Here is a 15,424-nt window from a genome sequence, read left to right as displayed (position 1 = left end):
CCTCCCCCCCTTCATCAATTTCCTAATCCCTAACAAAGGCCTCCCCCTGCCCCCTTTCGGTATAATTTCTTTTTCTTAGTCTTTTTCTTTAACTTTTTATTGTGAATTGAGTGAAGGTTTATAGAGCAGATCATCAGGGCAGTTTCTTTAAAAACTAAATATGCTGTGATGATGATGTTGTTGTTAAGTACCATTGAGTCAGTTCTGACTCATAGCAACCCTGTGTAGATAGGGTTTCCAAGGAGCAGCTGGTGGGTTTGAACTGCCAATACTGTGGTTTGCAGTCCAGTGCTGATCCTACAGCGCCGCACCAGGAGATTTATGTTGTTGTGCCATCGAGTTGGTTGGAGGTTCAAAGTGACTATAGTCTAGTGCATTAACCCGTAGAGCCACACCAGGACTCTCTAGAGCCCAACGATTTAACTCCTGGGTACTAATCTGAACTGCAAGGTCAGTGGTTCAAGCTCACCAGCTGCTCCTTGGAAACCCTATACAAGGTCGCTATGGGTTGGGATCGATTTGACAGTACTTCACAACAACAACAGCTTATTGCAGAACAACGAAGACTTATTCATATATACAGACTGAGAGATCTCAAGCAGTTTCTAGTTTAGTGGGCACTGTAGAAACTTAAACAGATCGTTTACAACATAGTATGGTTAAGGACATGCACTAGAAAGTTTAGGCCATTTTTACCCAAATACGGGGTCGCTGTGAGTCAGAACCAACTAGCCAGCTGCTTAGCAACAACATGAAAATGAAAATGCAGTCTTTCGTTCTAAAGTTCATCCGAAAAATGAATGAAAACAGCCAGAAATTTTTGGAAAAGAAAAAAACCAGGCAGAGTTGATGCTGTCTAATATTATCCAAATGAATACTAAAGCTTGTGATACCACCATATAAATGGGCAGTCAGTGAAACAGTAGAAAATCCAAAGCAAATCCAAGTTCACTCGCTCATTCATTTTATTTCATTCAACAAATATTTATTGAGCTTCCACTGCAGGCCAGGCATTGAATTCTCAGCTCCAAGGTATAGCCGTGAACAAAGCGGTGGGCACAAAAGACCTGATCTGCAGAGAAAGAGAGACCAGCAAACAGTGGGAGCGACACTACATCAAATGTCAGCATGTAGAGGCAGAGCAGTGGGTTATGTTTTAAACTGAGTTGGTGGGGGAGACCTCAATGAGAAGACAAAGTGAACAAAGGCCAAAGGGAGTGAGAAAATGAACCATTTCTATACCAGGAGAAGAACATTCTAGATAGAGGACCAACAAGCGTTGGCCTGGTAAGTGGAAGAAATGGCAAGGAGGTCCGTGCGTCCCAATTGGAATGTACAGAGAAGAGAGCACTTCGGTTCCACATGCAGAGGTTGCTTGTCTCCTGAGAGCTTAGCATTATGTGAGGCCCGAGGGATCCAGAGTCCTGAGGTTCTTGAAAGCCAATGGGAAAAAGTCACAAGAACAACATAATAAGTATTTGGTAGATCCTAGAGAAGGAATTCCTGGGTGATACAAATTGTTAATGTACTCAGCGGACAGCCAAAAGGTTGATGGTTCATGCCCACCCAGAGGCACCTCATAAGAAAGGTCTAGAAACCTGCTTCCCCAAAAAGCCATTGAAAGCCCTATGGTGCACAGTTCTACTCTGATACACTTGGGGCCACCACCCGTCTAAATTGATTCAACAGCAGTTGGTAAGCTAGAGGAAGGGCCAGTGTGAGAAAGAGGAGGTTTCTGGGAAGGTTTCCTGATAGATGACACCAGAGTTGACCTTGCGCATTTAAATGATGCTCCAGGGTCCAAAGCCAATGCGAAGCTCACAGATCCTGTCGGGAAGCGGCCACTCGGTGAGTAGCTTGACGTCCCAGTTCAGCAGCGCTGCCACTGTGCTCCCGCCAGCCAACCAAGACGCCAGTCAGTGCCAGACCAGCCCAGACTTCAGCCATGATCGGCAACTCAGGTACGGAGAGGGCTCTTGTTTCCAAGATAACTGAAGCTCTCCTCTGTCCTGCAGAGTTCAGACATTCAGAGTCTGAAGCCTCCGCACCCTCTCTCAGCTAATGAAGGAGAGATCTTTCTCTATCAGCCAGTGATTACAGGAACCGTGATGGTTACTAACCAGTCCCGGTGGCTGGGACTTACGAAGCAGCAGGAGAGGGTCCTAATGACCAGAGAAAATGACCCTTGTGTTCGCTGTCCCCTGAGAACAGAGCCATGGAGAACAGACATTAGAGTCTGCCACAGGGAACCTGCATTTTAGGTGCTGATAAAAACTTCACACTCCTCCCTTCCTCTGCTCACAGGCTGTTGCTGAGCCAGCCCATCCAACCCATGATGCCTGGGTCCTGTGATGCCAGGCAGTCCTCAGAGGTCAGCAGACCTGGACGGCAGGTCAAGTACGTGGCCTGGGGGTGGGAGGAAGCAGAGGCCTGCATCAGAATAGTCAAGAGCTGCCTGGACCAGCAGCTTTCACTTTGAATTTTGCACTGTAAGCAGGTTCAGGGTGGGCACACGTCCTGTAAGAAGACTCTTCCTTTCCGTTTTCCTTCCACCATGCCCCAAGCCAAACCATCTTCAGCCACAACCTGAATGAAACCATTCATTACACCACCCAATTTGTCATCATCATCCAATGTCTTTACAAATCTAAATGTCTTTGCCCTTGGTCGCCAAATCCATGGCCATCGAATCATTTCCAACTCATGGCAACCCCATGTGACAGAGTAGACTGCTCCCTAGGGGTTTCTGGGACAGAACCTTTATAGAAGCAGAGTGTCCGGTCCTTCTACTGCAGTGTTACTGGTGGGTCTAAGCCTCCAACCTCTAAGTTACCGAGAGCAAACTGCTTGATCTACCTGGAGACCTTGCATCCCCTGGTAAACTGAGTCCTAACCCGCCTTCCACACGGTGCTCCCTGGACTGCAGCTGGCTGGACACAAGCCTACTTTTGAGCTCGTGGCTCCAGCACTCTGCCACGGAACTTGGGACCCTACACATATGAAGCCCTCCTCCCACCCCAGACACACAGCATCTTCTCGGTCATCTCCCCAGTTTCTTCTCCGCTGGTGCCCCAAGACCAGAAGGAGCTCACTCTGCCGCTTAATTACTAAAGGCTAAGGTTACTGGGGACATAGGGGGAGCTACTGTAAAAGGTACTGGGAAGTTATTTCTAGCTCTTTGCAGTGAAGCAGAGATAGAAGTATCTCATAGATGATGCCGGCTTTGGAAATACCTAAGGTGCTAGTGAGCTAGGCCTCCCCTGAGGACTGTCCCTGAGAGGCCCTTCCTGTGGTGTCCCTCAGCCAGAAATCACAGTGGTCACACTTTACAGTGGTTGGTTACAGTGCATTCCTCAGGGCTGAGGCCCATATGCACTTGTATTACTTCATTTCATACAATAAGAGTCCAATCATCTAGGGACATTGTCCATTTTCATTTAGGATTACAGAGGTTAAGGTGCAGGGCCCTGGTGGCACTCCCTGCTAAGGGTTCAGCTTCTAACCAAAAGGCTGGTGGTGTGAATTCTCCCAGCAGCTTGGCAGGAGGAAGACCTGGTAACCTGCTTGTTGGGCGGTTGTACCCTGTCACGTGGCTCACATTAGTTGGCATCTATTTGCCAGTGCCCAACAACAACAGAGGTTCAGTTCCCTTCACAAAGGCACACGTGGCACAGCCAGAGGTCATCTGACTGTGGGCAAGGCCCCCTCCCTTTGGCTTTCGTGGGTCTTCAGAGCCCTCCTTGATGACTCTCTCTGGGCTCCCCCTTGCCTTTACTTTCTGGTGCTTTCTCTTGTCATGGGGAACCACACACGGCACAGAGCTTTCTTTAAAGTTCTCTTTGAAGTGCTCGTTGACACAAGGCTGTCTTTGGTTTGGGTTTTGGGTTTTGTCTATTATTGCTAAGTGATCCAAACATGTGGGTACAAGGATTCCAAAGATACTTAAAATTCAGTGAACGAGGCAAAAATGGAAATTCTTTACTCAGTGAGCACTCACTACCATTTTCAGTCAACCCAATAATTTATGCCCTCAACACCCACCCATCCCACTCCCACCCCCTCCAACCAGTCTCTTGTAGACATGATCTCACAATTCCATCTTCTAGAGCTTCTCAGGGCAGCCTCCTGTGCCCACAAGTCTCCTCAGAGAAAATTTAGAGCCCGCAATGCATGTTACAGACTGCCCATCTAGAGAAATGACCTCTCTAAAAATAAAAGTCTAATGTGAAGTGTATCCTCTCCATATTGTCCACATTACATATTTTCTGTAGTACCCCCCTAGTCCACAATCTCCCAGCCACACCCCTGAAGCTGTTGGCTGGTGCACATGGCTGATGTGCTCAGCTGCTGATTGAAAACTTGGGAGAATCAAGTCCACCTAGAGGTACCTCAGAAGAAAAGTCTGGTGATCTGCTTCTGAAAAACAAGCCCTTGGAACCCCTAGGTAGCACAGTTTCCACTCTGATGCAGGTGGGGCTATCATGACCTGGACGGGGACCACCCACCCCAGTATCATCAACACTTGTTTCTTTTTTTTTTTAACCACACATTTCAGAGAACATTTTTAATTTCACTGAAAACTCATTACTGTAAGCTAGGACATTTCTGCAGATTTGCAACTTTATCAGCCAGAAAGTTGGCACTTTTCAAGCACAGGATCATTTTGACATGGAAAAGTTTATAAATCAAAATTCATGGGCATAATATTCTAGAACCAAAATGCAAGTCTTATTCTGCCCTAAGTTTCAGTTCTCGTTTAAATGGTTCTCGAAGTTTGACAGGTTCTTGAATTGCAGCAACACTTGTTTCTTAAAGGCTTATTTTCTCCTTCCCACGTCAAATCAAACAGGTATCAGCAGAGCCAGGCAGTGTTTCCAAGCCCAGACGTGCACGCCTCCAGCAGCAGCGCCTCCACCCCTGTCCTGCTGATGGGACAAGCAGTGCTTCACTCCAGCTTCTCCAGCTCCCAGCCATCGCCGCTACAGCCCACGCAGACCCCACAGCAGCCACCACAACACTACCTGCAGGTGGGAGACCTGGGGTGCCACCCCAAGCTTGAACAGCCTTTTTTCTATGTTTTCAAAGCTATTCCAGACCCCAGTACACAGCACTACTGTTGAGTCAGTTTCGACTCATAGTGACCCGGTATAGGATTTCTAAGGAGCAGCTAGTGGGTTTGAACCACTGACCTTGTTGTTAGCAGTTCAGGTGTGGCACTGTAGGATACATATACATACATGTATATACATGGAATCCTGGTGTGGCGCTGCTGGTTAATGCACAGGATTGCAAGGGCAGTGGTTCAACTTCACCAGTCACTCCTTGGAAACCGTATACAGGGTCGCTATGCGTCAGAATATACTCTACAGAACTTAACAACAATACATATACATGGAGCCCTGGTGTGACGCTGTAGGATAAGCACTGGACTGCTAACCACAAGGTTGGATCAAAACCACCAGCAGCTCCTCAGAAACCCTGTACAGGGTTGCTATGAGTTGGAACCTACCCAACAGCACTTAACAACATATATATGTATATACATGTATATACATGTGTCTATGTGTGTGTGTGTATATATATATATATATATATATATTGGGTTAATGCATCAGACTGCAAAGCCGTTTGAACTGCAAGGTCGGCGGTTCAAGCTCACCAGCTGCTCCTTGGAAACCCTATACAGGGTCACTATGGGTCAGAATCGACTTGATGGCACTTAACAACAACAACAATATGGAGTCCTGGTGTGGTGTGGGCTAATGCATCAGACTGCAAAGTCATTTGAACTGAAGGTTGGTGGTTCAAGCTCACCAGCTGCTCCTTGGAAACCCTATACAGAGTTGCTATGGGTTGGAATTGACTGGATGGCACTAAACAACAATACATATGTGTGTGTGTGTGTGTGTGTGTGTGTGTATGCACATACATACATAAACACATGTGCATATACATTTGGAGGCCTCATAAAGTTCATTGGAAAATCCCATTATCTTTCTATTTCCTTTTTCCACAAACCCCCACTGATTGTGTATGTACATGTGTCTATATAACAACCAATTTGCCATTTCAACAGTTTTTACTGTTGAATGGACAGTTCAGTGACATTGATGGCTTTCATCAACGTGTACAAGAATCACTCGCTATCAGTTTCTCAATTATTTTTAATGCTTCAAGATTATAGTGAGTGTGGTGCTGTAAGATAAGCACTCGACCACAGTGTCGGTTTGAACCACAAAGTCAGCGGATCAAACTCGCCAGCCGCTCTTCGGAAACCCTATCCAGTGTGTCTATAAGTTGGAACCAACTCGACGGCACATTAACAACAGCGACCTAAGTATAGGCAGTATGAGTAATCAAGAGTCAATTACTATGCCTCCTATGGTTATGGACTGAAAAGGTAGTCACCTTCTTATCATTATTCTTCATCTTATGGTGTCCATTCTTTTTTAAAGAAAATGCCAGCTATGGATTACTAGGTCTGTTGAACTTGTATGTTTATAGACAAAAGTTATGATTATAGACAAAAGTTAAGATGTTTTTCTTAGATGCCATCCAGTGGGTTTCAACTCATAGTGACCGTATGCACAATAGAACGAAGTCCGGCCTAGTTCTGCACCAGTCTCATAATTGTTCTGTTTGAGCCCACTATTGCTGCTACTGTGTCAATGCATCTCATTGGGGGTCTTACTCTTTATCACTGACCCTCCACCTTACCAAGCATGATGTCCTTCTCCAGGGGCTGGTCCCTCCTGACAATATGTCCAAAGTATAAGATGAATTCTCACCATCCTCGCTTCTAAGGAGCCTTCTGGCTGTATTTCAAAGACAGATTATGTTTGTTCTTCTGGCAGTCCATAAAACTTTCAATGTTCTTTTCCAGCATCAGAATTTAAATGAATCCATTCCTCTATGTCTTCCTTATCATTGTCCAACTTACACATGCATATTGAGGCTGTTGAAAATACCATGGCTTGGGTCAGGCACACGTTAATCCTTAAACTGATAACTTTGCTCCTGAACACTTTAAAGAGGTCTTCTGCTGCAGATTTGCCTAATGCAAAAATTTTAACTGCTGCTTCTATGAGTGTTGATTGAGGATCCAAGCAAAATGAAGTCTTTGACAGCTTCAGTCTTTTCTCCATTTATCATGATGTTCATTGGTCCAGTGGTGAGGACTTTCATGTTCTTTACATTGAGTTGCAATCTACAAATATTTCGAGTCCTCTTCACTTTCAGCAAGCATGGTTTTGTCATCTGCATTATCTCCGGTTGTTAATGAGTCTTCTTCCACCCTTGATGCCACATTCTTCTTCATGTAATCCAGTTTTTCAGATTATTTGGTAAGCATACAGATTGAACAAGTATGGTGAAAAGATACAACCCTGACCCACACCTTTCCTGGTTTTAAACCATTCAATATCCCCTAGTTCTGGCTGATGTATAGGTTCCTCGTGTGAATCATTAAGTGTTCTGGAATATCCATTCTTTGCAATGTTATCCATAGTTTATTAGAATCTACACAAATAAATGCCTTTGCATCTTTCTGGTATTCCCTGCATTCAGTCAAGATCCATCTAATGTCGTTCCACATCTTCTTTAGACTCCGGCTTGAATTTCTGGCAGCTCCCCGTCGATGTATTGCTGTAACTATTTTCAAATAATCTTCAGCAGAATTATTGTTGTTGTCAAGTGCCATTTAGTCAGTTCCAACTCTTAGCGACCCTGTATAGAGTTTCCAAGGAGCTATTGGTAGGTTTGCACTGCCAACCTTGTGGTTTGCAGCCCTTACAAATATAAAATTAAAAGTTATACAAATAGTTAAATCACACTTAAAGATGTACACTTCATAAATATAATAATGTTGCATGACAAATTGGGGGCACATTTACATGTGGATACTACTTGTTGATGTTGTGTGCTATCAAATCGATTCCAACTCATAGAGACCATATGGGTCAGGGTAGAATGGCCCTAGAGAATTTTCAAAACAGTTTTCTTTAAGGAAGCAGAGCGCCAATTCTTTCTCCCATAGAGTAGCTGGTGGGTTCAAGCCACCAATCTTTGGATTAACAGCTGAGTATGTAGCCATTGTACCACCAGAGCTTTTTGTACACTACTGAGGAGGCAAAGATTACTTCAAGAAAGTGTCACATGCATGAAAAGGATGGAGGGGGAGAGTCATTGGTTTGGTAGCTCAGATGGGACAGAACTACCACCCACCTACTCAGATTCGAGCAGGGTTTCCAGTCCTACATGACCCGTATCCCCAGGGCTGTCACTTCTTGCCTCAACCCAGTTGGGCGTCCTCTCCTACCCTCTAGCACCCACCCCAGGCAGAGACACGGCTTTCCCTCCAGCCCTACCTGGCATGCTTGGGTGCCTTCAAAGCCACAGGAGAATGTTTAGTGACTCATTCTGAGAACAGCAGGAGAAAGATGAAGGGTCCTTTTTGAAGGCCTAGAACGCATTGCCATGTCAACGTGGCTAATCTGTCTATGGCATAATCTGAAAATCTTCCCGGTCCAAATATAGTGGCGGTCAACTCAAGATTGCCTTCCATATCGTCCCGGCACCCTAAAAAAAAACTCCGTGGCAAGACACCCAAAGGGCTGCTGAATCACAGAACTACCTCTGAGCCCTTTCTATTTTCCTTCCAGGTGCAGACACCAACCTCTTTACACAGTGAGCAGCAGGACTCACTACTTCTCCCCACCTACTCGCAACAGCAAGGGACCCTGGGCTACCCAGCCCAGCCCCAGCCCCCGCACCCAACACGAAGGGTCAGCAGTCTATCGGAGTCACCAAGCCTCCAGCAGCCACCACGGTAGTGCCCTGGCACATTGGCCAGCTCACAACTGGCTGTAACCAATGGACAAGGGTGGGTGACCGCCGGACTTGGGGAGAGGGGTTTAAACCCTTGGCTTTTGCGCACACGGCCTACATTTCAGAATTCCTTGAAGGTGACACAGTCTCCAGAGCTGCAGCGGGCATGGTGGGAAATGTCTGGGGACACAAGCCATCTTTCCCTTGCCACTGTAGCTCTCGGACACACTCTACAGTCATACTTGGATGTGAACCAAATGTTCCACATAAGCCTTGTTAACAAGTTTAAGGTGGATAAGGCATCCTCCCGAGAGTGCGCTCGTTAGTCTAGCAGTCTGTGGCTACCCACACCAGCTAGTCAGCCAGCCTTCACTCTCCCAATCTTCTTTCCTTTGCATTTGAGAAGCACTGGGTCAGAGATCTGTTGAAGAGAAAGCATACAGAGATTATTTTTCATTATTTTTAAATGGTTGGTTTTATTTTAATTTGCACAGAGGAAATAACTTAGGCACTTTCTGTTTTGAAAAATAAATAAGGTCTCTTGACTTCATTTGGAGACCCCAGTAACAAAAACAGCCCACCAATCAGATCGCAAAGCTGGTCATTATTCATAAGCTGCAGGTCCACACCTTCTGGCCTAAACCCTCGTGGAACTAGGCTCTTCACCCCACAGCTGTTCTGTTCTGGTGGATATTTTTTTTCCACTAAATGTAACACTGGACTACTTCCTGTTTACTTCATTAATTGCAACTACAGAAGAGAACTCGAAGCAAAGCACAATCATGCAGCCGATATTCCAGAATTTGGTTGAGAACTCTCAGAATACAAAAGGAGAGGTTCCACAAGCCAGACAGGCATGTGGGATTCCAGGTCCCAAGGAAAACCCACCACACGTCTGCCCTTTGAGTGAGAATGCTGCATCTTTCTACATATCTTTCATGATTATACCGAGGATTGGATTTTCCTTTTAAAAATGCACTTTGCTTTTTTTGTATGTTTTGTTATGTTGAGATGTTTCTAAAGAAAAGATTTTATGTAATTATAACACAAAGTGTAGTGAATTGTACAGCTGTTGTAATAATGACCTATTTCTATATAAAATAAAATTGTTATGGATTATGTGTAAATTATTTTGTATCTGAGACACCGGTCCTTTCCCCAATACAAAAGTTTAAAAGTTTTCTTGTGTTTTTCTGTGAGTGGACATTTTGTAATAAATTAACAAATTTGTACAATTTCCTTTGGAGGCAATTTCTGTCCCTTGTATATGCATGCATACATCTTTTCATCACTTCTTGTTAAGTGCCACTGAGTCGGTTCTGACTCATTGTGTACAGAGTTTCTAAGGAGCAACTGGTGAGTTTGAACCACCAACCTTGCGGTTCAAATCAACCTTGCGGTCCGTTGCTTATCCGACAGCACCACATCAGGACTCCTTTTCATCAGTAGACTCTTTTAATTTCAGGATATTTCTAAGTATAATCAATGGTATAGAAAAGGTGGAAACAATAAATAAGCAAAGCAATGGTGCCAAGTGTTTTGAGCTGCAACATATGCATTAACTTTTTGGGTCTCTGATTCTTATCTTAAAGGTGTTAAAGAGTTAGACCAAAGAAAAACTTATGGTTGAAAAGCTCAAACAGAAGAAAAGTTCAAACTGAGGAAACAAAGTGAAAGGGGTTGACTGGGTGTCCCTGTGAGCTATTCTCTTAGAGGGGTTTGTCAAGGCAAAAAGCATAACCCTGAAAGACATATGATATAAATAAATATCAACACGATTGGTTGGTATTTATATACATTTTACAAAAAAATCTTTTTAGTAATTAGAAATAAGTGTGGAGGCAGACTTTGACTAACCAAAAGTTTCCTGGCATATTAAAGAAAAAATAGTGAACTTTATAGTACACCTTGATACCGACACGCGTGTCTTGATCTCTGACACCTGCAGGCATATTTTCTGAGAGATGCAAAGTGGAGAAAACTTCTGAGAACCAATCAAGTTAAAGTGGAGTCAGCCTACAATTCCAACTAAAAAACCTCAGACATGTCAAATGCCTTAACTTTCAGAGTGCCCTTTGTCATTCCCCCATTTTGATCAAGAATTCTCATAGAAAGCCACAGATCACTATTATAAGAGTGCCGCTTTCTGTATGGACATCTTCTCTGTGTTGTTAGATGGCTGCCTGTTTGGAGTAGACCCCAGACACTAAAAGAGTAGCCAGCCACCATTTGTTCTGTCTTCACCATGCTGAAGGAGCTCGGGTAGCGAAGTGGTTACGAATCGGGCTGTAACTGCAAGGTTAGCAGTTCGAAACCACCAGCTGTTCCGCAGGAGAAAGATGAGGCTTTCTGCTTCCATAAGGATTTACAGCCTCGGAAACCCTGTACAGAGTTGCTATGAATTGGAACGAACTCCATGGCACATAACCACCAACCACCGCCACCATGCTATAGCGTGGACCTCTTCTTCTGCGATCTTTATGGTGAGGGAGTGACTGAAGCAAGGTCCAATGTGAAGGAACAACTTGACAGGTAGAATGTGTGTAATTAAGGTGTAACGTGAAATTTCTGAATGAGTGATCCTTTTTAAATACATAATGTATCACATAGGGAGTAACTTGCTGAAAGGTGTGTAATGACATTGGACAAAGTCAAGGACAATTATAACAGTATGAAAAATGGTCAATTCAGTCAGTAATATAGAACAAATCAATGCCATTGGATAACCAACTAAAGATATCAAAAAGGAAAAAAAAAGGCAAATCAGATTCTTGGGTAGCAGCATGGAACCCAGTAACTTTCTGGACGATGTGCTCTACATCTTGTTTTCTTGCTTTTGAGGTGTTTGCCTAAGCATAACAGATGGAGTTTGTGATTCCATGTGGCTCTCCTTGGACTAGAAGAAAACTAGGAACAATTCTATCATCTCATCCAGCACAACTGGTAAGAGGGTTTGAATTTGAAGATAGCTTGGAATTTGGGGGGGGTGTATGAGTAACTAATTAGTACATGGATAAGAATGTCAATAGTCTATAGAAAGTTCTTACCAATTAATAGACATAAGCTTATAAAATATGACAATTTTAAAAGTAGTTAGCAATAGTAAGTAATCATTTCAAGAGCTTGCTTGAGGTCTTGTCTTGTTCTGTGATGGCGGGAGTAGCAGTCTCTGCTTCTCTCCATAAAGGCATTTGAAGTTAAAGTGCTTCAGACATGACTAGTCCAGCTTCAGCCTTTTTAAACTAAGACTGATGGATCCAAGGTTTAATTCCCCCATAATCTAGCATCATAAGGGTTAGTGAGAAGAAATAAATCTCTTCCAGCAGGATTCTAATGAGTCTCTTAATTAGTGTCTCTTCAAATATATATATACATATATTTCTTCTGGAGAGAAAAAGATCTTTTGGAGTATCAGATTAAAGATTATGTAAGAAACATAAGGGAGAGCCATTGAGTTTTGAACAACTATTTCTCTTGTAGTTGTTTCAGTATATTCATTTCTTGGAATTCATAGGCAGAATTATTTAAAACATTCTGTTACTACAGTTTTGCAACCCTACTTGAGGTTCAAAACCAGAAATGATTACATTATTGAAATACAGATCTGGACTAACAAGGGAAAGAAAAAATAGTTCTTATATCTAGAGAATAGAATACTGAATCAACAATACTCTTATATACACCTTATTTTGGATTACTGGTAGCTGAGAACAAAGTGCAGATTTGATGGTAGGAATTAATAATAAAAGTCATACAAAGCCAATGTAAAACCAAAGAAGAATTTTAGATGGAAATGTCTATCAGTATAATGAACCTTGTTTTGAAAGAATTTTAGGTGTAACATATAATAATTTTTAAATCTAATAGTTAGAATGTACCAGGAATAAGCTAAGATTATCAAGTTTCTAAAAAGTAATAAAACTATTTCATGTGAATTCCTCAGTTACCATTAATGACTTATGTTAGATTCGAGGAAAATAGAGTTGTAATCAAGTTAACAGTTGAAATAATAAAAATTATAGTATCATGTGCTTATTTAATATTGTTGTTAAGTGCTGTCGAGTTGGTTCCAAGTCATATTGATCCTGTATAGGGTTTCTAAGGAGCAGCTGGTAGGTTTGAACCACCAACCTTGTGGTTAGCAATCCAGTGCTAATCCTACGGTGCTGCACCAGAATAGCATAATTGACATATAGATTTTAACTTAGAGAAAATGTGTAACTTCTTTTTATTGGACAAAATTCCTTATGTAATAAAAAATTATCATAAATAACTCATCAAATGAAAGTATTGATCACCTCAAATAAATTCTCTTTTTCATAAACCTTTTAAGTGTTGTTTTCTGTACAGCTGTTAAGGTGACAATGAACATATCTCAGGCTGAAGCTGAAGAAAATTAAAACTAATCCACTAGTGCCAAAATATGATCATGAACATATCCCACCTGAAATTAGAAAACATCTCAAGAACAGATTTGATGCATTAGACACTAATGATTGAATACCAGAGCAGTTGTGGGATGACTTTAAGAACATCATACAGGAAGAAAGCAAAAAGTCATTAAAAATACAGGAAGGAAAGAAAAGACAAAAACAAATGTCAGAAGAGACTCAGATTTACTCAAGTGCAGAGAAGCTAAAGGGAATGGAAGAAATAAAAGAGCTGAACAGAAAATTTCAAAGTGCAGTCCTAGAAGACAAAGTCAAGTATTATAATGAAATGTACTAAATCCTGGAGTTAGAAAACAGAAGGGGCAGAACATACTCAGCATTTCTCAACCTAGAAGAACTGAAGAAACAATTCAAACCTCGACTTGTAAGGATGCTATGGGCAAACTATTGAATGATGCAGAAAGCATCTAAAGAAGTTAAAAGGAATGCGCAGTCACTGAACCAAAATGAAATGGTCGGTGTTCAACCATTTCAAGGGGTAACATAGGACTAAGAACCAGTGGTACCGAAGGAAGTCCAATCTGCAATAAAAGTATTGGCCAAAAAAAACAAAAACCCAAACCTCCAGCAATAGGTGGAATATAAACTGAAATCTTTCAACAAACTGATTCAGCACTGCTGGCACTCACTCATCTATAACAAGAAATTTGGAAAACAGCTACCTGGCCAACCAATTGGAAGAGGTCCATATCTGTGTTCATTCCAAAGAGAGGTGACCCAACAGAATGCAGAAATCATCGAACAATACATTAATATCACATGCAAGTAAAATTTTGCAGAGTATAATTCAAAAACGGTTGTAACAATACATCGACAGAGAACTGCCAGAAAGTCAAGCTGGATTCATAAGAGGACATGGAACTAGGGATATCATTGCTGCTGTCAGCAGCTTCTGCAAGAAAAAGATGAGGCTTTCTGCTCCTGTAAAGATTTACCGCCTCAGAAACCCTATGCAGGGTAGCTATGAGTCCAAACCGACATCACGGTAAATAGCCACCTATCACCATGATAGAGAGAACCTGTCTACAGTTCTTTCACGTTGGGGAGCCACACAATTTTTAATACTGATAAGAAATAGCATCCCATTTTCCTTTGTCCTAAAAGGTCTTCATCTGGTTTGGGAGGGGTTCTTAAAATGTTTCCCTGGAGTAGTACAGGTTTTAGAGGCTTAGAATCAGTTAATTTTAATTCATTATTTATATTTAAGTTAGCCTGAGCATTTTGAAAAACAAAAGACAAGGCAGGTGCAAAGAGCAGCTTGTCTAAGGCATAAAAGACACCTCTTGGGGAAAAGACAAAAACTATTCACTGATAGCCACAGCTTCCTGAGACAAGGCAGAAACTGAGTCACTAAATGCGACAGGAAAGCCACAAAAATTTAACAGTCTCTAAGGCCAGCTCAAAACCAGGCTGATAGTTAACATTACAAGACAAATGTTAAGGGTACTCAGCTTCTTAAACTGTATATAGCAGTTCTTCAGATGAAATTGATTTTATTTAATAGGAAAACAACAGGTCCTGGATAAACATTCATTTGTCGGAGCCTTTGACAGAACGTGAGCATTAAACAAAAGTTCACCACAGAAAAGACATACATGGAGATTGGTTTTCTCTAAGTGATTTGTGAAATATTTCTAGTATATTTAGTTTAAAGTATGAACCCCAAACCAGCATCCTGGTAGGGAGGAAATCCACGTTTATTTATCAAGTATGTTAAGAATTAGGTTGAGGGCTTGCAGAGACAAAGGTATGACATTTTTCTTGTTCCCCACACTCCCCTGGTGACCAGAAGCGAGGCCAGCCCCCACCCATGTACACCTGAGGGAAGCTCCTGTTCTCAGAGCTACACAGGGGTGAGCACCTCAGTTGTGGGCCCCCATTAAAGGAGGGGCCTGCTCCAAATCTGCAGAGTGGGTACTGGCCAGCCCTGGGCTAGCTCTCTCTGGGAGAAGCAGCTTAACAGACATGTGGGGAAGGAAAAAAAGAGAGACTGCAGATGTGTGCAGGCCAGCTAGCCGAGGTGTGGCCATCTTGAGCTTTCGTGAGCAACTTTGAAGGCAAGAGGGCAGTAGGTGGGGCAGAGGCATACTGTGCAGAGAAAGGGGTGAAATTTTCTGTTTTGTTTTCTTGTACCCCACATTACCCTG

The 15,424-nt window shown here is 42.6% G+C and overlaps 1 protein-coding gene across 1 annotated transcript in view; it reads left to right on the top strand.

Moving 5' to 3' along the window:
- Nucleotides 1-8,831, top strand: part of NPAS2 (neuronal PAS domain protein 2) — a 126,523-nt gene extending 117,692 nt beyond the window's left edge. Inside the window, exons 17-20 of the mRNA XM_006870770.1 lie at nucleotides 1,798-1,961; nucleotides 2,305-2,397; nucleotides 4,850-5,027; nucleotides 8,667-8,831. Of these exons, the coding sequence (XP_006870832.1) occupies nucleotides 1,798-1,961; nucleotides 2,305-2,397; nucleotides 4,850-5,027; nucleotides 8,667-8,831 (600 nt within the window). The remainder of the gene's footprint in view (nucleotides 1-1,797; nucleotides 1,962-2,304; nucleotides 2,398-4,849; nucleotides 5,028-8,666) is intronic.
- Nucleotides 8,832-15,424: the final 6,593 nt, after the last annotated feature.

This window comes from Chrysochloris asiatica, unplaced genomic scaffold (genome assembly GCF_000296735.1).
Source record: "Chrysochloris asiatica unplaced genomic scaffold, ChrAsi1.0 scaffold00150, whole genome shotgun sequence".
In the NCBI taxonomy this organism is placed as follows: domain Eukaryota; kingdom Metazoa; phylum Chordata; class Mammalia; order Afrosoricida; family Chrysochloridae; genus Chrysochloris; species Chrysochloris asiatica.
The sequence above is the reverse complement of the archived record's forward strand: the minus strand, read 5'-3'. Positions and strand labels throughout refer to the sequence as shown.